The sequence below is a fragment of the Neophocaena asiaeorientalis genome, unplaced genomic scaffold (assembly GCF_003031525.2).
Source record: "Neophocaena asiaeorientalis asiaeorientalis breed wild unplaced genomic scaffold, Neophocaena_asiaeorientalis_V1.1 scaffold417, whole genome shotgun sequence".
NCBI classification, from domain to species: domain Eukaryota; kingdom Metazoa; phylum Chordata; class Mammalia; order Artiodactyla; family Phocoenidae; genus Neophocaena; species Neophocaena asiaeorientalis.
The window spans coordinates 2,257,911-2,283,935 of NW_020175387.1; the positions used below are offsets into that span (position 1 = coordinate 2,257,911).

Sequence of the window (26,025 nt, forward strand, 5' to 3'; positions counted from 1 at the left end):
CATTTTCAACACCACTGTGCTTTGATGTTATTACTTTGCCAGAGAGCAATGCATATTTTAAAAGTCCATATTAAATTGCAAATTGTGTCATGGACTGGTGTTAATTGCCATTTAATTAAGATACCTAATAGTAAGATAGTCAAAGACCTTTTTTTTTTTTTGCATTTATCTTGGAAATCCAGTAAAGCTGTATCAATTCTGCAAAAAGTTATAACGAATTAAAACATTATTTCTAGAGAATGGTAGAAAATCTTGCAATCCTATTTCTCCCTGCTTAGAATGACACTGAACAGTTATTAAATTATGTGAGAGTTCCCAGGCAGGAGATTATTTCTCTGTGCATTTAAAGGTATCAGATCATGCTGGTCAATTTCTTGTTAAAATTTCTTTGTTTACTCATATATTTTTTCATTGCTGAACTTAACTATATAAAATAAACTACTTCACAGCTTCAATGTCACCTAGCGTATTTCCTTTGGTAGGCTATCATGATACCTTCACCAAGAAGTGCTTATCAGTACCTTTGTGGATAAAGGGATTTCCATTATCTCCATCCCTACCTCTGATCTTTGAGGATTTATGTATGAAGAGTCTAATTACACAAATTTGCATCAAGCAGATAATATCACAAAACTTTACTTCATATGCTTTAATGCAATCTAAAATAATAATAATTAATTAAAAAGTTCAGATTAATGTTTGACATATTTGAAAAAGAGTCTACTGTTCACTTTAGTTTTGTATACTAATATTTTTGAAGCCTCAGTTTGAAGAAAATGGTCTTCAGACAAATTCATAGTGACTAATTAACATTGGCTTTCAACTCTTGTTTAATGTACTACAATAATAATTTTGACGCTATAAAGAGTCAGTGATTTCCAGGACATGAATTTTAGAATTATGTAAATCTGGAAAGAGCTATACATTTACAATAATCAAAGAATATATTTGAAAATACTTAATACTTTGTAAGAGAGAAGCTATTCTCAATATCAAAGAGAAAGAAAGAGTCATATTACTAATGACTGTTTTTGCCTAATGTATAGGGATACAACTTCTGGTAAGCTAGCAATATTAACCCTATTAAAAACTACAATCCTGAGTGATTTGCAACTGTCATTGTTATTATAATAGGATAACAAGTATTCTGATAGGAATATGAATTGTTTATGCCCACCATATTTCACAAACGATAGCAGTCAATGGAATTTTCTGTACACGTCTAGCTGCATAATTTTTGATTTTTACAAACAGTATTTTAGTGCTGAAACGACTATATGTTTCTAGGTTTACTTTTGAAAGTCCTTTGTCAAGGTTTAAGGTTTCTTATGTACACACACACACAGGAAACGATAGGGCCACTATGGTGAACTGGTTGAAAAATGTCACTGGAGACAAAGTATGTTAATAGTATTCTAAATGTTTCTTTTAGTAATAAAACTTCAGTTGAAGACTTTACTATGTTCTCGGAAGGAACAGCTTACTTATGTAGATGGAAAATAGAGTGGTTTTTATTTCTGCACACCTCAAGTACCCATTCTATAAAGAAATGGTAATTTTAAGTGTGGCTTGGCTTTAAATTAGTCCTGGGTGAATAGTTCAGAGAGAAAAAATGAAGCCGGTTCGGCCATCTTGACTTAATTTGCAATCTAGAATTTAAATAGAAATGTATAGAGAGTAACCTGCATTTAAATGGGATGGGTATGAATTATTGCCAGTCTTAAAACATTATGTTGTAGCATAAAAATATACATTCCATGCTGTTGTCATGTTAAATGATAGTATTTCTTACAGGACAGCTATATTTTCAGTGATTTGTTTAAAAAGAATGTCCTTGATTTGTATTATTGAACTTGCCCTAAACACCAATGCTTGATTAGATTTTTCAAGTAATTACTTTTAAAATTGTCACTAACTAATATTTATTAAATATTGATAGCAAATTTTAGTTGCATGCCCTCTGCCTCAGTTCTTATATTAAAATAATGTATGTCCCTATTTTAATATTATAATAGTTAATTTTATATGCTCCACCCCCCATTTTTAATGGATTAAATAGAAGACAAGTTATGCTATAAAACAACTTATCCATAATATATACTCAACAATTGATAACTCAGAGGGACCTGAGTTATCGTCTATCTCAACTGACACATTTTACAAATAAGAAAACATAGCTTAAAGCATTTTAATGATATGTCTTAGATTTTTTTTCCAGTTTCTGCACAACAGATATATAAACAAACTTTGGAAATACAGCATATTTGTGAATTTGGAAATGGTTGTATATCTTCTCTAAAAACGATCCATCTTCAATTTCGTATGAAAAACTGACATCTAAAGTTGTAGAATTGTGTGTAAAACAAGACTAAATTGACCTTGAATAAGGGTCTTAAGGACTCCCTTGGTGGGGTTTCTTGCTCTGGGTCTCTCACTTGTTTGCAGTGACCTGGACGTGCAAACTCACAGATCTCTTGACTGGGCTAGGAAAACTCAGACAGTGGGAACTCCTCTTGCATCTCTGTCTGTCTCTGTGTGGTCTCTCCATCTTATTTTTTTCAGCTACCTATTTAGGGTAGCGGAACTCCTAATTTGTGGACTCAGGTCTTTTAAGATGTGTGTCTTTAAAAGAGAAAGAATCAGATAGAGTCTGTATTTCCTAACCTAGCTTGGGAAGTCTCACAGCGCCATTCTGTTTGTTGCAAGGGAATCACTAGCTTAAATTGAAGTGAAGGGGAGGGAATTCAACTCCACCCTTTGTGGGAAGAGTGTTTTAAAACCATCCCAGTTGTTTCAAGGCTTTTTTTTTTTTTTCCATCTAGGAACGTTTACGTTTTTCTTCTGGTTCCTGGCTGCTCTTTGACTATGAGATTGCTGTGTTGCTAGATTAGAAACCTGTGGATAAGTATAGTTTCACTATGCTTAGGACTAAAGTATTATATGAGAACCTGATTTCCAAGATTGAAAACAAAAATTTGATTGTCTCTTAAGGACAACTTACTTTCCAGGGAACTCTACTTTGGAACATGTTTGCTTTTGAGAGATGACCATCTCTCCAACCTTCTGAAAACAAAAGGAAATCAGCATCTTACTCATTTTCTGGGACTTCAGCCAAATTCTTTGTTTCTTACCTAATTTGTCTGGGGATATAATGACAGCAAGTTGAATTATGCCTTTGCGTATTACATAATATGTAATTATAAAAATTAGGTCTAACTTAAATAATGAATTTAATTAATAGTATGCTTGTATTTGGCGAATAAAGTGCTTGCCTGATAAATACTTACTGATGTCTGTATCACAAAATCAGTCATCTTGAACATTTGATATTAATTCAAAGTGAAATTCAAGTTTTTATGAAAACCGGATACTTCTGCTGCTGTTAATTTTTTAGTGGCATGTAAATACCCTTTTTTGTGTGTGTGTTTTTGCTAGATAATAAAGATGCACTATAACGAAAATATACTTACCCTAATTTTGTATACATTTTACTTTTTGGCTTTGAAAGCATGATTTTATGTATTTCAGATCCACAAGTGAATGAGGAGGAATGTTTAATATAAAAAGATAATATGAAGAGTGAAGAAACGTCCCTTCCCCACACATACTTTTTTTTTGGTGCTTCTTTCTAGTGTCTTGTCCATTTGGCCTATAGTCATGATTAGGTTTCTTCCATCCTTTAAAAATCAAAGAAAGTAAAATTCTCTCTAGAGCCTGGCATCAAATCTTTTTTGGCTTCTGCCCATCTTTCTTCTTCCTCTCTAAAGTATTAACAAAGTAACTCCCACTTGCCTTCTCCACTTTCTCTTTCCAGTCACTTATTAGCCTTATGTGCTGTGATTTTCTTCCTAGGACAGATCTGAAATTGCTCTTAACAATGCATTAGCACCTAGCAGACCTCATCTTCCTTGACTTCTCTGTAACATTTGACCTTAATTGCCCACTCTCTTCTCCTGGAATCTCTTGTCCTGTCACTTTTATAATTTAATTCTCTTTCAGTTTTCCCTTAACCTTTCTGATTCCATTTTCCCTAGTTCATCTTACTAACTCATTGTTTTTTTCTCCCCTTCAATTTTGATAACCCCAGAATTTTCTTTTCATTTCTTTTCTCATTCTGTATCATCTTCCTGAAGAAATTCATCTCTGAGTGAATAACTTCAAAATCCATATCTTCAGAGTGTATTTCTTTCCCCAGAACCCCAGTCATCTAATTCCACTTTCTACTTAACATACATACTGCATGTATCACAGACACCTCACACATCATCCTTGAAATATGCATTGAAGTGAATAGACATACACTTCTATTACAACAATCTATTTCTCTTTCTGTTTTTCTTTCTCACAGTTTGGTAACCTCATCAGTCTTCACCCTTTTTTTTTTCCCCCTCACCACCTTCCTTCAGTCATCCATCAACTTCTACGAATTTAAATTCCTAAACATTATTTCAGACTGTCTGCTTTTCTCCAGTCTCACTGCTATCACCTTAGGTTGTGTCCTCATTTTCTAGTTCCAGGACTATTTTTCTACCCTCTTAACATGCCCAGAATCCTGTAATTGTGCCAATATTGAGTCCAGTTCTATCCAGCTCTTTGTTTTTACCACCACACTCACTATACTGCCTGATTTTCAAATTAACAAATTGAATATTAAACCCAGGACGTATGAAATTATTTCAGTAATATAATTTTAAATATCACTTTATAAATTATTTTTAAGATATGAATTAATATTATTGAATTTTGTACACAAAAATGCATTTATATTTTATAGGATACAGATTCATTAACCATTCATGTATTGAGCAAATGTTTATTAACCACCTTGCCATATGGCAGACACAGATAATAGGCTGAAGGTACCAGCGTGAGTTAAATAACTGCCCCCAAGCAACTCACAGTCCCATGAAAGAGACATATAGACGAATACTAACACTGCTGTGTAATAGCTGCTAAACAAAGGAGCATAACAAAGCTTTAAGAGCCCAAAGTAGGGAATAGCTTACTTCTAAGAGAACTGAAAATGTGTCAAGAATGTATTACATAAAGCTGTATTGTGAAGTAAGAGTTAGAGGCTGTTTGACAAATAATTGGGAGAAGGAAGTCTTAGGCAGAGGAAACGATGCCAGCAAAAGCAAGGAATAACATGTTTTATGACAGGGAACAGTATACAGAGATTTGTTGGATGCGGTTAGAGGAATCACTTAAGCGTATTTGTGTCCACTTAGGTAATTCTAATCACTTGTAGAGCAGATTGGAGGGATGAGAGGTGGATGAAAGGAGATTAATTAGGAGGCTAGTGCAAAAATCTATATGAGAGATGGAGAGAACCCAGACTAAGATGCTGACTTTGCTAAGAAGAAGGGAGAAAACATAAGAACCGAGTAACACTATATTCTAAAGAAATATCCAAACTGTATATATACATTATCTGTTCGTGTCTGTATTTTGTTTTTGTTTTGAATTGTAGACATGGGATGTAGAACTGGAAAGATCTGCAGAATCCTGGGCTGAAACTTGTTTGTGGGAACATGGACCTGCAAGCATGCTTCCATCAATTGGACAGAATTTGGGAGCACATTGGGGAAGGTAGCTTAAAATACAACTTCTTGTTTCTGAAAACATAAGAGCTTGAAATGAAATACTTACTAATTCATCATTGTAAGTTTTCAAAGGCTTAGTGCCTAAAAGGAAAACAAGCAGTCACACCAAGACAAATAAAAAATAAATATCCTGCCAGAATGATCAGTAGTATTTTAAACTTATTTTTGTTTCAAGTAATTGATATATTAGTGATGTAAAGTGCAAAAGTATTTAATATTAATAAGTTACCCAAAACTGCCTCTCTACCCAACTTCATCAATCTTTTTGGCAATATTTGGTTTTATATTTTCTCCAGCCTTACTTGATTTTTGTGGTTATTTTCTTTCAAATAGATATAGACCCCCAACATTTCATGTACAAGCATGGTATGATGAAGTCAAAGACTTTAGCTACCCATATGAACATGAGTGCAACCCGTATTGTCCATTCAGATGTTCTGGTCCTGTATGTACTCATTATACACAGGTATGTTTTGGGTATATTACACTTTATTCGTTTAATTTGAGTTCGTGTAAACTAACAAAGTTTTTTTGTGTGTGTGTGTGGGAGAACTTAGGATACTGAACATTTGCCTTCCTTATGTCGTTTATATGGTTATTAAAAATATATTAATATTGATTTATGTAGAACAAGCTTATAAATTTTTATAAACAAGAATAATTATCAAAAAAAGTACAGACATTTCCTTAAAAATATTATTTCAATGATTTTACATATAATATACTTTAATATGACCCCAGTAAATGCAAAAGGGAAGAAATTTACCATCTTCAAATTCAGATGTCAATTTTTTTATTTTCAAAAAATAAAAATATGGTTTTATTTACCATGGCATTCAATATTCACATGTGTGCAGCATTTATCATGTTTTTAAATTTTCAGTGTTTGGATTGGGTACTGGACATGTTCTAAAACTTCTAAATCAAACAACAAATGGCAGATTTGACTAGATAAAGCTCACTGCAGATCTGAGTTTCTAGAATTTCTATGACTGATTATTAGTGACTATAAAGCAAATGGTTCTGTATGCCTTTGCATGGGACAAGATTAAGATCAGTATTGGACTCCCTGATAGCCAGTGGCACAGTGAAAATGTCACATTGTATAAGAAATTTGAACACCTAAACTTTTGCTCCAGTACTTTCTGCTTTAAGATGAGAAATTCTGTTCATTTGGTAGGTAAGTTTCTTCACAGGAAAATTAATACGGCATTTAGGACTGTGAGGATGTAACATTTGAATTATTTAGTAATAACTAAGATGTTTATGTCTTATATCTGGATAGAGTTATATACCTGTGTATCTCTTTTTTTTTTTAAGTTAAATTAAGTATTTCCCCAAGTGTCAGGAAAAATATTGTTTCTGACATTGCCTCATTTCATTTTGAATAGTAACTGTGGGTTCTCCAGTTCACTTTTATGCATTTTCTCTCAGATATGTTGCTGTCTTACTTCATCTCAGCCTACTTTTTCTAAGACTTTCTTTTCTCTAATGTAGGTGGTGTGGGCAACAAGTAGCAGAATAGGCTGTGCCATTAATTTGTGCCATAACATGAACATCTGGGGGCAGATATGGCCCAAAGCTGTCTACTTGGTGTGCAATTATTCCCCAAAGTAAGTAAACAAAACACTACTTTCATAAGTATTTCTTAGCAACATAAAAATAACTTTATATTCTTGATTTTTTCCCTTATTTTCAGTGTGTATTATTGAGTAAACTGCATTGTTTTAACTGAGTTTATGTCATATGGCAACAATTATGGTTGCCTGATGTGTAAAATTGGTGCTTAAAAGGAATATGAAAATTGAAAATATAATCTTTGTAAAGATAGGAGTCATATTTTTAGGGCTTCAGTTTTATTTATTGCACTACTATATTGTGTAAATGTTTAATAATTTTGGTTTATTAGAGATGAGAAACTATAGACTGAGAAATGTATTTTCACCTATGTAAAGACCCTTCAAATAATTACATTGAAAATATTGTACAACTGAACTTAGGGTCAAATCTATGTCTAAAATCTGTTTTTATTAAAACAAATGGGATATAGATGAATATTCCATAGCAGAGGCTAGTGTTTTGCAGAAGTTTGGTTTTTCAGTTTTTAGCAATATACATAACGCATTTTTTAGAATATTTTCAAAAGAATGAGGTAGCAGTGTATGTTTAAACTTAGTAACAATGAGACATCACTTCCCATCTGTCAGAATGGCTATCATTAAAAAGAACACAAATAACAAAGTGTTAGTGACGATGTAGAGAAAAGGGAACCCTTGTCCACTGTTGGTGGGAATGTAAATTAGTGCAGCCACTGTAGAAAAACAGTGTGGAGGTTTCTCAAAAAACTAAAAATAGACCACCTCTTAATGGAGTGGATTATCTTTTGAAGGGGAAACTGGTGGGGCCACGCCCCCTACAAACATGGCCGGCCCTGTTCTGCTTGCCCACCTAGTTTTGGAGGAGGCTGTAGAGAAAATCTGTGCTACCAAGGTATGTGATACTGTGTTGTAATATTCAGTTTGATTTATATTTTCATCCAACTTCTGCATTAATTTGTGTTTGAAAGCCCAAAGCACATTTAATTATTACATGAAAAGTTTCTAGAACTCTATTTCAAATATTTAGAAGTCATTTAAAATATTTTTTTAAAATTTATAATATTAATAAGTCTATTATACCAACATGTATTTAAAGGAAAGTTTCATGATTATTCCAGATAACCACTTAATTCTACTTTGAAATTATCCCAGAGTGACAAGTATATTTTCATTCTTAAAAGCCATCTTGATATAGTGTTGACTAGAATTATTTCCATAAATGTCATGATTTCTGAAGAATTTAGCAGTTCAACACTATTTTAAGCACTTTAAGAGTTTTTGCCTAAATACCTATCCATGAATCTTACTGAACCATGCCCAATGAATTATACTAATTCTCTGCTTCTTACTGCAGAGTATACAATTTGTCATGCCAAAATAACAACAACAACAAAAATATATATATGTAATAGTATTATAAAACTGTTGTAAAAAATACTGTCTCAAATGTACTGGATGTCCTCAAAAATAAATATAAATATGATGTCCTTTTTGTAACACATGAAGATAAAACTTACCTGACAAAGCTTTGTGAAAGTCATGCTTTTTATTGGGCATCCAAGTGAACATTTTTACACTCTTGTACTACTTTGTTCTTAATGATGACTAAATGAAGAATAATGTAGACCAGGTGTATTTGAAAATATGTGTAAATGCAGCCACTTTTCAGTACTTATAAAGAGATATCTTTTTTCCTTAATGATTGAGTGCTCACTAGCTATAATAAGTAAACAAGAAGTAAGCATATAGTTCACTGTGTAATATGAGCCATTTTTAATTCCTGAAAGCTTTTTTCATTGTGCCTGAGTCTGTTTTCCATCCCCCAAACCTCCAACCTGCTTGCTCCATTGTCAATGACCACAGTGTCTTACTAAAGCTGACTTTCCTCTGAATTCATACTTCCTTTTTCTAGATTCTGAATTCTTAGACATACATGCAAATAACCACATTTCCAAAATGTGCCCCTGTCAAGCCCTTAATACAAGCCAACTTGGAAAAAATATTAAATTCAAAGTTTGCATATTTTCCATTGTTAAATTTAAATTTCTGCACATTGAATTTCCTTCTGCAGTAGAAACCTTTCCATGGAAACTGATATTGTGGTAAATAGCAAGGGCATGTCAATCCTTCTTAGGCTGAATTTCCTTTCAGAAGAATTTTAAATGTGATCCTTTGGAAAATTTTAAGTGTTATCCTCCTGAAAATATGATTTCATTTGAGAAAACAAATTCAAATTCACTAAGCCCGACTTCATTAGATCACTGTGTAGACCTCATGATGTCATCATGAAAGGTAATCACTGATACCACTTTAAAATATAAGCAAAGTTTAGAACTGATTCCATTTAATGTTAGCATAAATGAGTCAAGGGCTCAAAGGTTTATGCGTCTGTTTTATTTATTCCAATGCAGTATGTAAGATCACCACCTTAAGCCAAAACTTGTGCCAATATACAGTACTGATTTTTCTAGTAGCTTTCAGTGTTAAACAGGCATATAAAGGTGTATCATGGGTAATTTGTGCACATTTAAGATGGATTCGTATTTCCTAAATCCATTCTCTCTAACAGAAGGATCAGATAGCTATTACCCTCCTCAAGAAGAAGAAACAAATGAAATTGAACGGCAGCAATCACAAGTCCATGACACCCACATCCGGACAATAGCAGATGATAGTAACAGAAACGAAGTCATAAGCACACAGCAAATGTGTAAGATCTCCGCATTATTTACATTTTAAAGTTTACATTGCTGGCATATTCAACTATAATTTATTAATCTGAACATTTTTAGAATGGCAAAAACTTGGCATTAGACTGTATGGGATGAATTAGAGCAGCTGTTGCATCATCTAAATTATTATTATTCTCTAAATTTTAGCTCAAATTGTTTCTTGCGAAGTAAGATTAAGAGACCAGTGCAAAGGCACAACCTGCAATAGGTAATATTTATTATTACTCTCAAAATTAACTGGCAAGATATAAAAAATATTTTCATTTTATATGGACATTCAGAGAAGCTAAATTTTGTTCCCCATTTCTTTTATTTAGATATGAATGCCCTGCTGGCTGTTTGGATAGTAAAGCTAAAGTTATTGGCAGTGTACATTATGAAATGGTAGGTATTATAAATGTCATTATTTGAGGATAGGATCCTTTCATATAATATTTTGGTTTTTTAATGGGAAAAATAACAATTTATATATGTATAGCTATTTTGCTCAGAATTGTTTAAAGTCATACATAGTAACAAGTTGTATCCTATGTAGAATTCTTATCATTTTAACATCCTTTTATCCCTTCCTTTTCTCCCAGCAATCCAGCATCTGTAGAGCTGCAATTCATTATGGTATAATAGACAATGATGGTGGTTGGGTGGATATCACTAGACAAGGAAGAAAACATTATTTCATCAAATCCAATAGAAATGGTGTTCAAACAATTGGGTAAGTACCTAAATAATCTTTTGGACCAGAGATTTTAAGTTGTAACAATAAGTTACATTCATTCAGAGCAAAGCATAGAAGAATTTAGTTTATAAAGAGAGAAGGTAATTTTCAAGGTTCATTTCAACTACACAGTTTCCATGGGCAAAAGTAAGGAAAAGTACCTGAATTCAAAGTTGAACCCTTTTGCTTATAAAGATCATGCTAACACTCTAAATTTTCTAGTTTCATTAAGAATGTACAAATTTAGTTTTTCCCATTGTGAAGCAATACATTTTTCAGCTATGATAAAAAGTGCCTGAGAAGGCTAATTGATTTGCATATTCTTCCTGCCCTGTTTGGGAGAATTATTTATTTCATGCAACAGTAACTTTGTTAATAAGATAGATTACTAGGTAACAGAGCATTTTGCAAAGTCTCTAAATATGTAATACACTATGTCACCTTTCTTTTGTCTGTTAAAATGTAATTTGACCCAGTATAAAAGCATTGATTAACTTTTGAAATGTTTGTCATATTAAATATACTAAATGTATTATTATAAAACAACATATTTTCATATATAATCTATAGAAAGTAGAAAAATCTAGGCTTTTGAAATATCTTTGTAGTTTCTCTTTCTCGTATGTAAAATAATAGACATTATTGAACCTCATAATGGAATGCCTTTTCTTAGGAAATACGATAGTCTCCCTTCCTTTGTAACTGAACAGTTGCATGAAACTCCACAGTATAGAATTCATAATGATAAGAAAGAATTTCTTAAGAATCCTTGTAAATTGGTGGAATGATGCCCTCTGTATACAATTTTATTCAAAGGCCTGATGTGTGGTTTTTAGCCATTAGTGATTAATCTCTTAAGTAAAAGCTTTACAGAAACACTTATTGATTAATTTATTCACTCAGCAGATACTTATCTTAAATAAATAATAAATATTAGTTTTTAGCTTTGGTAAGCCAAACATTGGGTGTTGCATTAAAGAACATTTACTTCCTATTATTTACCTTTTTCTTTTAACTTGTATTTTTAATTGTTTATTATATAAACTCTCTTGAAATGTGTGTGTGTCATATTAAAGTACCATCACAAATAAGCATTACCTTTTGCAATAGATGTTTTTTATGAAAGCCTGGGTATAGATAAACCAATTAAAATACCTATTCTTATATTCTTGCTTTTTAATAAAACATGTAAGGAGGAATTCATTCATTTATTGTAGACATTTTACTAGATACTAGAGGGAACAAAAAAATGAGTGATGCATATTCCTTTAAGGTACTTATTATTTAGTAGCCCTTGTATTGACTATTTTGAAAGATTAAATTGTTTGTTTCCGTGGTAACAGGGAATGAGTGTATTGAGAGTTTTAATTTTAATAGGAAAAAATATATAGATACAAATGTGTATTATTTTATGCTATTATGTATAAGTTTTTGAGATTGATAATGAAAAGAGATCTTTCTTTGATATCAAGAATGGTATTTATTTGGCTCATACTTGAACGTAATATGAATTTAGCATAAAACAGATGATTAATTCTTATACTGCTACATGTCTAGATATAGAATTCAAAGTTGAACCCTTTTGCTTATAAAGATCATGCTAACACTCTAAATTTTCTAGTTTCATTAAGAATGTACAAATTTATAGTTTTTCCCATTGTGAAGCAATACATTAAATAAGAACATTTAAGAAAAAATCAAACATTCATAGACTTAAAAAATATAAGAATTTATGTTGATGCATGTAAGATGTTGATGATTAAAATTTTTATGTTTTTATCTTCAGCAAGTATCAGTCTGCTAATTCCTTCACAGTCTCTAAAGTAACAGGTTAGCACTTTTTTCGTCTTATTTTCTTACCACTCTGTTGCACATTATTCTTTCTAAAGGATTTGCTTATTGTTCTGTGTTTGAATTCTTCAGTTCAGGCTGTCACTTGTGAAACAACTGTGGAACAGCTCTGTCCTTTTCATAAGCCTGCTTCACATTGCCCAAGGTACTGTTTTCTAGATTTTCTCCGTTTTTAACCTGTAAACAGGGGGCCTTTTACCCTGGATAACTGCTTTTGCCTGAGATTCTGGTGTCTCTAGGACTCAGAAGATGTATCATCTTGAACTGCTAGCAGCAGGGAGCAATGGACACCACAAACTGCATGCACTCTAGGCACTCCTAGTGTAGTTTCTCCAAAAAATGTGTGTGTGTGTGTGTGTGTGTGTGGTTTTTTTTTTTTTGTCTCCACAAAAATCTTTATTTTAGCATTTAAAAGAAAGAATCACATGTTCATTCCCCTACAGCTTTATGAGGCTTGGCCACTCAGTAAGTTACAAGTTACACACTTCAGGCACTTGTCTGTTCATTGCATGACTCTTTAATGGATCACATCAGGGCCAAACAGCCCCTTTCCCTATGATTAGGTGTAAAGGCAGGTACTGTTAAAATGTGTCAGCATTTTTATTCAAAGCATAACGGAAGTTGTAGACGAAGGAATGTTTACTAGATCACTATCTACATTCTCACAAATATATAACAAGGTGTTAAAGCCAGAGACTAGAACTCAGACAAGCAAAAAGCTCCTGCAGTCTTTCTTTGACCTGAACTTACCTACGAAGAAATGAACTCAGTTTGAATCTATTGATCTTGGCCTTCCACAGACCAAGTGCTAAATATGGTTGAGGTAGAGCGTGCACAGCATGATCCTAAGGGCAGAACAGCTGGTTTTATCGCCATAGGGTGGGCAATGAATGCGCAGCAGTTCTCAAATGCAAAAATAAATTTTTATAGTCAATGGGGACACCCTTCCTCCTACAGAAGACATTTTTTATAAAAATCAACCTTTAATTCAAAGTTATAAAAACTCATTCATTTATTACTTATATTTGAGTGGTTCTGGTTTAGATGCTAAAGTGTACTGTGTTATACAAATTTTAGGAACATGAAATTTAAATAAGAAATGTAGCCATTTCTTAAAAACTGTATTGAGGAAGATCGGCTTCAATTGGTAAAGGTAGTTGCAATGAAGTTTTTTTTTTTTTTGGCGGTACGCGGGCCTCTCACTGTTGTGGCCTCTCCCGTTGCGGAGCACAGGCTCCGGACGCGCAGGCTCAGCGGCCATGGCTCACGGGCCCAGCCGCTCTGCGGCATGTGGGATCTTCCCGGACCGGGGCACGAACCCGTGTCCCCTGCATCAGCAGGCGGACTCTCAACCACTGCGCCACCAGGGAAGCCCTGTTTTTTTTTTTTAAGAATACTTTTAGGACACTAATTGATACTTTTATCAAACAATGATTTTCATATAGTCATTTTGTTGAGACTCTGATTTACTATGTAGAATGAATTATGTTTTTTCCAGTCTTAGCTTTGATTTCCGTTTAGTGTGTGTACTTGTGTGTGTGTATGTGAATCCAGAAGAGCCAATCAATTTAAATAAGTGCCACTTGGCAGTTTCTTAAACTCTGGGAGTAAATTTTTAAAAATATCATGTGACTGACTGAACACTGATAATTGGACCCTATGTTTAAATAAAAGAACTTTTGGAAACTTTGAAAAAAGGAGCTAAAGTATCAGGAAGGGAGTAGGATATCTGGAGAAAGAACATTCCATTCAGAGGGAAAGATAAACTCAAAGGCCCTGAGGATGAGATTATTCTGTATGTTTGAAGAATAACTATTAGGCCAGTGTGACAGGAGCTGGGTGAGAAAGTGAAAGAGGGGTAGGATATAATGTCAGAGAGGAAATGGGAAGACAGAATACTCAGGGCTTATTGGCTATTATAAGGATCCTGTCACTTGTTCTGAATTAGATGGAAAGCCACTAGAATATTTGGAGCAGAAGAATGATATGATTAGACTTGTATTCTTCAGTGTAAGTGTGTGGCAAAATAGATTGGAGGGGACAAAATCGGAAGCAGGGAGACCATAGTGGAGCCTATTGCAGTGAGCTAGATATTGGAAGATAGAGCCCAGAGTTACAGTGATTGAGGTGCTTAAGGATGCTCTGATTTTATTTCAGTGTACAACGAATAGAAATTGGGTTGAATATAAGGTTGAGGTAAGGAAGGGAGTTAAGGATAGAATAAAGGTTTTTTTTGGCCTGAGCACCTGAATAACAGAGTTGACATTTATTGTCGGAAGCCTACAGAAAGAAGATATTTGCGGACTGGATGAGAAGATTAGGAATTTGGTTTCAAATATGCTAAATTTGAGATATTTATTAGGTCTACGTGGAGATATTCAGTAAGCAATAGGACATACAAATTTAGAATTAAGAGAAGAGGTCCCAACTAGAGATACAAATTTGGAAATCAATAGTTTATAGATGATAATCAAAGCCATGAAATTGGATGAGATACCAAAGATGTGAACATAGAGAAAAGAAACTATGAGATGTCTGTGGCAGACAATGATTCAGTTTTTCCAAGTTATATGTTTACTAAATTCTGCAGTCATATTGGGTACCAAATTCCCAGATACTGAGAGAGAGATACTTCCTGATGTTTCTTTCTGCTTTGGATCCCCAAATTAGAAAGCTTCCTGGCTAAGCTTTTTTTTTTTTTAAAGAAAAAGCAAGAGAAAAGAAACACATCTGTGCCAAAAGCTGGAAGTAGGTAAAGTAAGCAGAAGCAATTGTGCTTACTGCCGGGATTGTACAACTGACCTATTTCAGAAGGAAAACATGTGTAGATATACATATATATATATGCTACTCAATCATAAAAATGAATGCAATTTTGCCATTTGCAACAACATGGATGGACTTGGAGGGCATTATGCTAAGTGAAATAAGATAGAGTAACACAAATACTTTATGGTATCGCTTATATATGAAATCTAAAAAAAAAAATACAACAAACTAGTGAATATAACAAGAAAGAAACAGGCTCACAGGTACAGAGAACAAACTGGTGGTTACCAGTGGGGAGGTACAGTGTAGGGGTAGAGGATTAAGAGGTACAAACTATTAGGTATAAAATAAGCTGCAAGGATAGATTGTAAAACACAGAATATAGCCAATATTTTATACTAACTATAAATGGAGTATAACCTTTTAAAAACTGAATCACCATATTGTATACCTGTAACATATAATATTGTACATCAGCTATACTTCAATAAAAAATAATGAGTGAGATTTAGAATGCTGAGTTTACTTTTGTGTATGCATGTCTATGATCTTACTAATAAGAAAGACTGAAATAACCAGCTACTTAATATTTGTAAGTATATATTTATTTTTTAGAGTATATTGTCCTCGGAACTGTATGCAGGCAAATCCACATTATGCTCGTGTAATTGGAACTCGAATTTATTCTGATGTAAGTACCCTAATTTATGCAGCTCTCAGTATCTATCTATATGCATGCACACGTGTTTAAATGTATATATGTACATTTATATACAGAAAAAGGAACAGATTCTGTGTTGATATACATATTCTCGGAAAGGTCAATCATCAGTCACACTAAAAACTAAATATCTATATGCAAATATGCATGCATAATCATTTATCTTAACTAAATTTTTCTTCATATCCTATCTATATCTCTTATATCAGATACTAAATGAAATAGCTTGGATGCATCCTTGGGAAGGAAAAAGCATTTTACTTTTCTTTAACCTTCCTTTTGGTTCTTCAGTACTTGAAGTATAGACTGGGTAATTAAGAGTTTGTCAAATGTATGAACAATATCTCCACTGCCAAATGGGCATTTAGCAAGTAGCATAGAATCAAAACCAGGTGATCATTAAAATACATACAAAAGGAAACCAGTTGAGGGTGTATTGTTATGGATGCCAGGACTGGGGTTGGACGAGGAAGATTAGCTGTGATGGCTTCAGGGCCGATAAGTGCTTTCTGATCCAGGTTTCAAGTGTGGGTTGGTAAAGAGGATTAGCGCACATTTTAGGTGGGGTGAATGGCACTTACAAAGACATGGAGATGAGGTGAGAGCAAGTGAGCTGAAAGTGGGCATGACTTGTAGGTTTGCTTGTATCTGAGCTGGTGAGATTTGAAGCTAAAAGGGGCTGCAGCCAACTTAGTGTGAGGGATGGAGGGAGGGATCCAGCTCTTGAAACATGTAATTGGAGAGTCTAAATACATGCTGATAAGTTTAGATTTTATGTGGCAGACATTTGGAAACCACTACCAATATCTAATCCAAAGAGTTCCAAAAGAAATATATTCTTGATGTACTTATTCAGTAGAATACTATGGAAATACAATTGTGAAGAGTCCCGAAATGTGAGTATTACCACCACTTGGTGAATTCATTTCGGGTTCAGGTTTTTTTGTTTTTTGTTTTTCAGTTCAGCTTTACCGTTAAAATTATTCTCCGAATCTAAGTCTCTCTCCCAGCTCCAGGTTTGCAGTATTCTTATCTGCAATTTCAATGTCCTGTTGGTATCTTAATTTGGTAGTCCTCACAATTTGTGCTTATGTTCTTGTCTCTGAAAACATGCTTTTTCTAATTTTTCTGTGAACATCATGCTCATTCTTTACCTTCTGAGTTATTGCCACTTGCTCTGTGAAGTGTATTGCTGGTTCTCCTAACTCAAGTATGGTGTTGCTTTTCTTTTTTTTTTAATATATATATATATTTATTTACTTTTTAAAGTTTTTGGCTGTGTTGGGTCTTTGTTGCTGTGCGCGGTCTTTCTCTTGTTGTGGCGAGCGGGGGCTACTCTTTGTTGCGGTGCGCGGGCTTCTCACTGTTGTGGCTCCTCTTGTTGCGGAGTGCGGGCTCTAGGCACGCGGGCTTCAGTGGTTGTGGCACGTGGGGTCAGTAGTTGTGGCTCACGGGCTCTAGAGCTCAGGCTCAGTAGTTGTGGCGCATGGGCTTAGTTGCTCCATGGCATGTGGGATCTTCCCGGACCAGGGCTCGAACCCGTGTCCCCTGCATTGGCAGGTGGATTCTTATACCACTGGACCACCAGGGAAGCCCGGTGTTGCTTTTCTTTAACCCTATTACTTTGTTTTTTCCTTTTATTTAGCCCTTAACTGATTCTGTTAGGCATTATGATTGTTTCCCCACCTCTTTTATTAATTTTTAAGTTTCTTGAAGGCAGCAGCTGGGCAAATTATGCATTATTTTTTCATCAACAATTTTACATGTGCCAAACTGTGAACAAGACAGGCCTAGTTCCTGCTTTAACAGAACTTAGAGTACGCAGTGATATCAGACATTTGGCAAACACCTTGAAACATAAATGTTTGTTTTAAAAAAATTAATAAATATATATGAATGAGGAAATCTAGAATCATCAGAGATTTCCAAAGAAATCATTCTTCCCAGGTTGTCCCCTTAAGTAAAAAAACCTTTAATTTTACTCATGTCTGGTGAAAATCTTTCAAAATACCCTATACACTTCTGTACCTATAAGCCATCTCTTTGTTAGAGTTCAGGTTTTTATTTGAACTTATATCCTGAGATCATTTTATCTTTCTATCTCAGTGAAATGGGGTAAGAAATTTTGTATTACTATGCAGAACAAGTTGGAAATGTATATTTTTTATGTGCTAAGTACAGAATCAGAGATTCAGCTATTAATTAAGCAATCTTCCCATCCCTTACAAAATACATTATCCATTTAAATACAAGATATGGAAAAATGAGAAACAATCTATCAATCTCCCTCTCTCCCCCATCTTTCTCTCTTTCTCTCTTTCCATTTATAGAGTTACAACTTGTACATTCTATTGCTTTGAGCGTTTATTTCTCATTGATGACAGATGAAATTAATTTCTGCATTCATTAAAAATGTTCCACTGTTTTCACAGATATAGTTTTTTCTTTTCGTGGTATATTAGTTCTTATAATGTGTGCGTAGGAAAAGAAAATCTCTTCTGACCTTTGAACTCAAATCGTAATGCCTGCTGACTGCATAGTTATGGGCAAAACAATAGTTTCAAACCATATTAAGTGCTTGGATTTAGTGAATGTTATATCTAAGCACTTTTATTGCCTTGGGAAAAGTGCTGATGATAACCTTTTAACAGAACAGGATAAATACTGAAAAGTGTACAGTTATTTTTAATTCCATCTGTTATGAACCATATCGGACACAAATATTAATTCAGTGAGGGACTTTAAATGGTGAATAAAATGTGTCCTCAGAGTAAGGATATGGGGTTTTGGATGTGTGGTATTTTGTGATATAGCAAAAACATGAAAAGTATTAGACAGCTTGGCATTCGGTCTCTCTGATCTAATAAATACTGACTGATGCCACAGAGTTCAGAGCACAGTAATAAAGCAAGGTCACGTAAGATGCACATGCTTATGTGAACTTAGAAAAGCACATTAGGTCACTCACATGTGCATAGAGATAAGAAAAGAATACACCAGTGGGTTCAGAAAAGACCCATCGGGATATGGGGTAGATTGCTTTATACTGAAACAGTTCAAGCGTTTCATTTTGTAGGATTTTGTCAGGCTATGCTCAGCTATTGACAAATTTTGGTAGAACATTTGGATGAAAGCAATTGTCAAAATCTACAGAAGACTTTAATTGGCCAAAAGAAAAGCATTGACTTCTAGAACTCAGTCGTGTTAAAAAAATGGAAAGCGTTTGTTGGACCTGAAACAATTTTCTCCTTTATAGAAATTCCGTTCAATTCAGATTATATAACTGGTACAATGCAAAAATAGAACTTCCTTAGTACCTCACATCAGACCATTCAAACCAGAGTGATGTACATTGCAAATCTAGGTAGGAGCGATGGTTATTCTTCATCTTTTTTTCTTCTTGGGCTTATTCTTTTGGGCAAGTTTTCTCTACATAGGTTATATTATCTAATAGGAAAAACCTCCTCATTTAATATATGCCTGTATTTTGGAAAAGGGACTGTAGAGATGTACAGAACTATGTTTGAGTTGCTCAAAGTCAAAACTGAATATAAATGAGGTCCAGATAATCCCCCCTGTGAACGTTTGGTCAGAGTGACCTGAGTAGGAACTAGCAAAGCCTGAAATTTAAGAGTGATAAGTAGGCCCTTGAAGAGATAAAAGGAGCTAATTTGCATTTTATTGCTTGGACAGTAGTAAAAGCTTGCTGTTTGGACAGATTAGCTGGTGAAAGATCTTATCCTTGCAGCCACCCTTAAGATCTACCTTCAGGTGCGACTTGCTTCTTTCTAACTTTGTGTCTTTTAAAACGTTCCTTTATGCACAAAACATCATCCTGTAACTGCTCACTGGGTATCCACACAGAGACAGATGTCAGCGACCTTGTGTCCAATAGGAGAGTAGGCTGGACAAGTTCAGCAGACGTTTTCTAATGATGGTGGTTTTTTCCTTTCTTCTTCAGCTGTCCAGTATCTGCAGAGCAGCTGTACATGCTGGCGTGGTTCAAAATCACGGGGGTTATGTTGACGTGATGCCTGTGGACAAAAGAAAGACTTACACTGCTTCTTTTCAAAATGGAATCTTCTCAGAAAGGTAAATAAATTGATATATATGTTTATAAACATATATGTATTTAGATATATCATCTTTCCCATTATGCTGGCTTTACAACCAACTCTCCTTAGCATGGCTTTGAGGTTTCGTGACTGAGCCAGGGTGCTTCCTTTGCACGCTGTGTAATAGTAGATCTTCCGGGGATGGGAGAAGCTGCAGTACCAGAGATGCCTGTCTCCTGCAGGCTTATAAAAATCAACATGAAAATCGGATTATGAGTCAGAACCACTCTTTTGTTAATTGATCTTATAATAAGGAAATTTCTTTCATCCTCTTTTGGATTTTCTAGGTTAGTTTTTACATGTAACTCTTTCTAGGTGAGCGAGGCACTGAATATTTCTCTACTCCAGTTATCTGACAAAGTATTTGACCAAAACAATGAGTCTGATTTTCCCCGGAACCAAATTCTCTTTTTGATTGGAAGTTCGATGCCTAGTATGATGTAAATGAACTCTTTCAGGTCATCTGGTATTTGGCTCATTAGTATTATATATTTCAGTGGTTTGAGAAAATTCATGTGACTTACTTTATTGAGTAATAATAAAAGTTAACAGAAAAAAACCCTGTAGTGATTTTTTTTTAAATCATTGGTACTTGGGGAAGTAATATTAAGTCCCATGTATTTTGTATAGATACAGATAAATCCCTAACTTTTAAACATTTACTAGGTTCTTCAAAATTGCCAGTGGAGGGTTTGCACATATGGTAAAGTTTCTGTAAAGGACACAAAAGGATGTGCCGTGCAGGATACCTAGATTGCCTTCCACATAAGCATCTGGGTGTCATCCTCATAAAATGACAGCTTTGTATTTAGCATCTATTTTCAGATGAGACTGTATCAGGAGGCCATTGTTAAGGAGGTGGCTTCTCCACAACCTGACTTAGCTGGCTCATATCAATGCCCTAGAGTACTAACTTACCGTTTCTTAAGTCTGAAAAAATTTAAATTGTATTGCCATCATACTTAGTCATATTTTTAACATCTAAAAAAAATTTAGTGAGGAAATTTAATGGTCAAACCTGTAAGATCCTAAGAAGTTCTTCACTGAAATGTAAACAAACACACAGAGCTCACTCCCCACACCCTTCCCCCATCTCTCTCCTTCTGTCTCTCTGTCTATATATGTGAAAGACACAATATATAAAGTAGATGGAGTTATAGAGTATGATATGCAGTTTTATAAGCTAAACTGAGTAATGTGGCTTCATTTACCTGTCATATTTCTTAAATTTATTGTAAACCTATAAGGTAGATGATATCCTAAGAAAACTGAGAATAATAATTATTTATGAACATCTACTATGAATTTTCCAGATGCTTGAGGGCCCTTTAAGTATATTGACTTAGCTCTACCAGTAGCCTTACAAAGTCGGTTCTCTAAACCCTAATTTACAGACATGTTAACTGAGGCTCAGAAAGGTTAAATGATACGCCCAACGTCATATAACTAGTCAGTCTCAGAGCTCAGATTCAGAACTAGTTCTGTTAAGTTCAAATATGTGTATTTTTCCGGTGTATCACTGTGTAAAAAGACACTTTCCAGGGCACTTTGTCAGTTTGTTTCCTACAAATAAAAATGGCTTTCAATTAGCCGTCTACTTGTATGAAAAACCTGGCTTGTGTATGTGTGTGTGTTTATTGTGTAATGTTGTGTGTGCACACTTGTGACATTCTCATCTCTTCTTCTAAGATTCTCCCCTTTCCTTACACATGAATAAATATGTAAAAGAAATTGCACTTTGTCTCTCTCTTAGCATTTGTGTGTATCTCTAAAAGCTTTTTTGTATTATTAAGAGAATAATACTTTATGGAAAAAATATGGACTTCAAAAGCTTACATTTGATTAGAATAAATAATGATTAATGCCATTATCAACCAGTTTTAACTTGAGGCATTTAAGCAAAACATACCTTGATTAATATTGTCAAATAAAATATAAATAATTTAATTAAGAGTAAAAGGAATGGTTTTGCATTGCTTTAAAGTCCTGTTTTAAAATACTTCTGAAATGAGATTGAGTGCTCTGTGTGTGTGTATGTTTCCATTTCAGTGAAGAAATACTTAGGACCTTCCAGATTTGACCATTAAATTTCCTCACTAAGATTTTTTTGAAACCACAGATGTTAAAATAGTAATAAGTATGCTAGCTATATAATTTAAATTTTGTCAGACTTAGGGAATAATAAGTTAGTATTCCAGAGTATCTCTTAAGTATCTCCGTCTCTTTAACTTGCAGTTAGCTTTTAACCATGCCGGTCAGTTGTAAACCTGTATCTTAGAATTTCCCCAGTAAAATGGCATAAGAGCCACTTAACTGTACTTTATTGGAACTAAAGGTGGTAATATATGAAAACATGACCTGGAATCTATAACGTTCTATATAAAGTACTATTATTACCACTATGCACCTTACATTTTTTTAGCAAACTTGTGTACAGCCAAGATTTTAAGAATTATGTCATCCTCACTCAAGCTTTCCAATAACTATAAATTATAGTAGTCTAAGAAAGTTGACCATCTGGATTCATAGAGCTGCTTTCTTGACTGTCATAAGAAAGCATGATTTGTTTGAAGGATTATATATGGAGATGACATCAATACACTCTGTGTATTTTTTGCAGTTTACAGAATCCTCCAGGAGGAAAGGCATTCAGAGTATTTGCTGTTGTGTGAAATGGAACACTTGGAGGAGGAACACTATTCCAAATGCCATATTTCTGAAGTTTGTATAAAACTGTAACATTACTGTACAGAAGATATCAACTATTTTCAACCCCCCATGAGTGTCAAATGCATATAAATTGTGATAGACTACGTCTATAAAATAAAACATGGGACATTATTAGTTTAGGGAAAAGTAATGAATATGTAATGGTTTTAGAAATCCTGTGTTAAATATTGCTATATTTTCTTAGCAGTTATTTCTACAGTATTACATAGTCATAATTGTTCTACATTTCATATGTTATATTATATGGTGCTTTGTATATGCCACTAGTAAAATGAAACTAAACATTGAATGTGAATGTTCCTCAGAAAATCATCTGGTGCATTTAAAAACAATAATAAAAATAGTAACTCTAAAAATGAAAAAAACACATACTGCATTTTCCCAAGTTCAATGCTATGATTACCTACTCCATATAATATCAAATTATTTTCCACATAATACCTGTATAGTTTTTCTCTTTTATTAAGTTTAGGCATATAGAATATTAAGTCCTGATATTGCACTTATTTTGTATAAAATAATTCCTTAATATCCAAGTGAATCTGTTAAAATGTTTGATTTCTTGGGAACGGTCTTAACAGTAAATGGAATTACGTCAGAGTAGTGGTACGAAAACATTTGTAGTGATCATATAATAAATGTAGGATTAAGCATGGGCAACCAGAGCTTTCTATGTATTGTTCAAACTGGGGTCACACATTTATATTGTATCCTGGCAAATACTCCTGCGGGCCAGGAAGTATAATAGCAAAAAGTTTAACAAACATGAACTGATATATTGCATCACCATTGCCACTGATTTTCTTAATGGTAAATGGCCTTGTGTATAAATGTTGCCATATTATGGTATCTATAATGGTGATATATTTGTTTGTATGAAAAACGTATTGTGCTTTTAAGACTAAAAAACTGTAAAATGTTAATTTTGGTAATTTTTTTTCTGCTGGTGAATTTACTCTTTCCTTGTAAACATATTAAAATTAATCATGTTTCAAAGTATTTTTTTTAGTCCCCTTTGTATCCTTATTTTGATTTAGAAATCATTTTCAGTTAACAAAATTATTGTAAGCCTTTTGAATTTGGGTTTTGACATTAATCTAAACAACACCCCTTATATCAGATGTTTCAGAGTCACCCTGATTATTTAGTTATTTGTTTGTGAAAGACGAGACAGACAATATATATTTAGAAACATTATATTAAGGGAAATTTCGAAAAAGATTTATTTATAAACTAGAAGGAAGGAATCTGAAAGATACAGAGTGATTATGAAAAATTGGCAACAAATACTTCAAATATTTTTAGAAACGAAATGAGTAGGTGTTTAGGAACAGATAAAAGAGAGATAAATTACAGGAGGGATCAGAGAAAGCAAGAGATCTGGATCATACTAAAAAAGGAAAGAAAACAGGGGCTCACATAAACAGCTGCTGGAGAGGCAATTGGTGAAGAAACTAACATCATGATCAGTTATCAAGTATTGGCTGGGAATTGGTTCAAAATGTAGGTAATCAAAAAGTAACCATTTATATATTAAAAATGTCAAAACTTAAAGCAAATTTTGTGGGATCATATTTTTTTCCAAAAGACACAGACACCTTCCTAAATACTGTGATTGAAATGTAAACACATATAGTGAGATTCATCTTCTGTTCCTCACTCCTCCCCCCCACCCCGAGTAGGGACGCCTCATTAATTCTGTCAGTATAAGAATTGTTATATTTGTCTCTCGTTTAGCTATTCATCATCAGTTTTCTGTACTATTGCCATGTCTCCAAGTGGAGCCTTTTCATTTTGTTCCTCTCCATTCTTTTTCAGTGCATCATTAATTTTTACTGGAATTACTCTCTTCCATAAGTCCGTTATTTAAGAAAACCAAATCATCTTATAAAAGCATTTAAGACCCTGCATAGTCTTGCTCCATATTGCTTATCTCTGCTGTTCTACAGGGTGTGGCCTGGAGTAAGTTATATAACTTTCTATGCTTCAATTACCTCACCTGAAAAATGGGACAAATAATACCTCATAGGGATTGCTCTAAGAATTAATTGAGATATTATGTATAACCTACTTAAAAGAACATTAAACACACAATATATGGTCAATATACGTTAGTTTTTATTACTAATATCTTTATAATCATTTTTGTTGTTATTTACCATGGGGAAACTATGCATCTGTCATAATACACTACTGATCCTTCAGCATTTAACTAAATGTGAAATCCTCCAGGAATTTTTCTGCAACTCTCCTGGTAAGAATAAAATAATGCTCTCTAATATGCCTTTTTAACTTAACCATATTAATTTTTAAATTTTGCCTTATATTTAGTTCTTTAAATTTAAGGATAAGCTCCTGGATAATGGTAATACTCTTATCTATCTCTGTACCCCAGAGACACAGTAATTTTTATCCTCTATAAATAGTGGGTCAGTATTGTTGAATGAATAGTCCAACAATTCCTAATTTTATTCTTGATGACATAAGTAAACATTGTGCATGTTGTCACAGCAGAAATAAAATATTATAGCTAGTTAAAATAGTTTATTGATAAACATTCTAACTGTGGACTTAAAACAGAGTTCAATGCTTATATAATAGTATCAATATTAACATCATTATTTTAGCTTTCAAAGGTTAACGGACCACATGTTAACTATTATTTTAATGTTATGCATCTAATAAAAATAACATTTCAAGTAAAGCAGAGTAATCAAAATTTTTTTCTTTCCTAAATCTGTTGATAATTTACATGCTATAGTGTCTATTTTTCTATTCAATATTGTAACTTGAAGTCTTGACTTTTCTCTAGCATTTCTACTATGTTCTTAAATATAAACTCACTTGAAGAACATGGTGAGCTAAGCAAAGAAACAAAGCAATGATTTTTGCAAACATACCAAACTTCAAGATTTAGGGTTTAAGCTAATTTATTGCACAAAGAATTACATTGTTTAGGTGGATTTAAAACACTTATGTGATGTGGTATTTCAACCCTGGCACCATAATATTTAGGAGTTGAAGAAATAGTTTAGTCAAATTACCTGAACCTCTTTCACTAATTTGCTGGAATTAAAGGCTAAATTATACTTTTGAGATTTTTAAAAGACAAACTTTTTAGAACTCTACTATTATGCCTACCAGTTAGATATTCTCGTTGTCCGATCCCTGTCATGTTCTGCAAAATAATG

General features: G+C 33.6%; 1 protein-coding gene across 2 annotated transcripts in view; it reads left to right on the plus strand.

Annotated features, from left to right (window-relative positions):
• Positions 1 to 23,833, plus strand: part of CRISPLD1 (cysteine rich secretory protein LCCL domain containing 1) — a 43,996-nt gene extending 20,163 nt beyond the window's left edge. Inside the window, exons 3-15 of one of the 2 annotated variants that reach the window (XM_024765759.1) lie at positions 5,471 to 5,589; positions 5,937 to 6,069; positions 7,101 to 7,216; positions 7,993 to 8,093; positions 9,771 to 9,911; positions 10,081 to 10,141; positions 10,251 to 10,317; positions 10,515 to 10,645; positions 12,435 to 12,478; positions 12,572 to 12,644; positions 15,884 to 15,959; positions 19,951 to 20,081; positions 22,725 to 23,833. In XM_024765759.1, the coding sequence (XP_024621527.1) occupies positions 5,471 to 5,589; positions 5,937 to 6,069; positions 7,101 to 7,216; positions 7,993 to 8,093; positions 9,771 to 9,911; positions 10,081 to 10,141; positions 10,251 to 10,317; positions 10,515 to 10,645; positions 12,435 to 12,478; positions 12,572 to 12,644; positions 15,884 to 15,959; positions 19,951 to 20,081; positions 22,725 to 22,776 (1,245 nt within the window). In that variant the 3' untranslated portion in view covers positions 22,777 to 23,833. Of the gene's footprint in view, positions 1 to 5,470; positions 5,590 to 5,936; positions 6,070 to 7,100; positions 7,217 to 7,992; positions 8,094 to 9,770; positions 9,912 to 10,080; positions 10,142 to 10,250; positions 10,318 to 10,514; positions 10,646 to 12,434; positions 12,479 to 12,571; positions 12,645 to 15,883; positions 15,960 to 19,950; positions 20,082 to 22,724 lie in introns of those variants that run through there. The other variant, XM_024765761.1, reaches the window with a different exon arrangement.
• Positions 23,834 to 26,025: the final 2,192 nt, after the last annotated feature.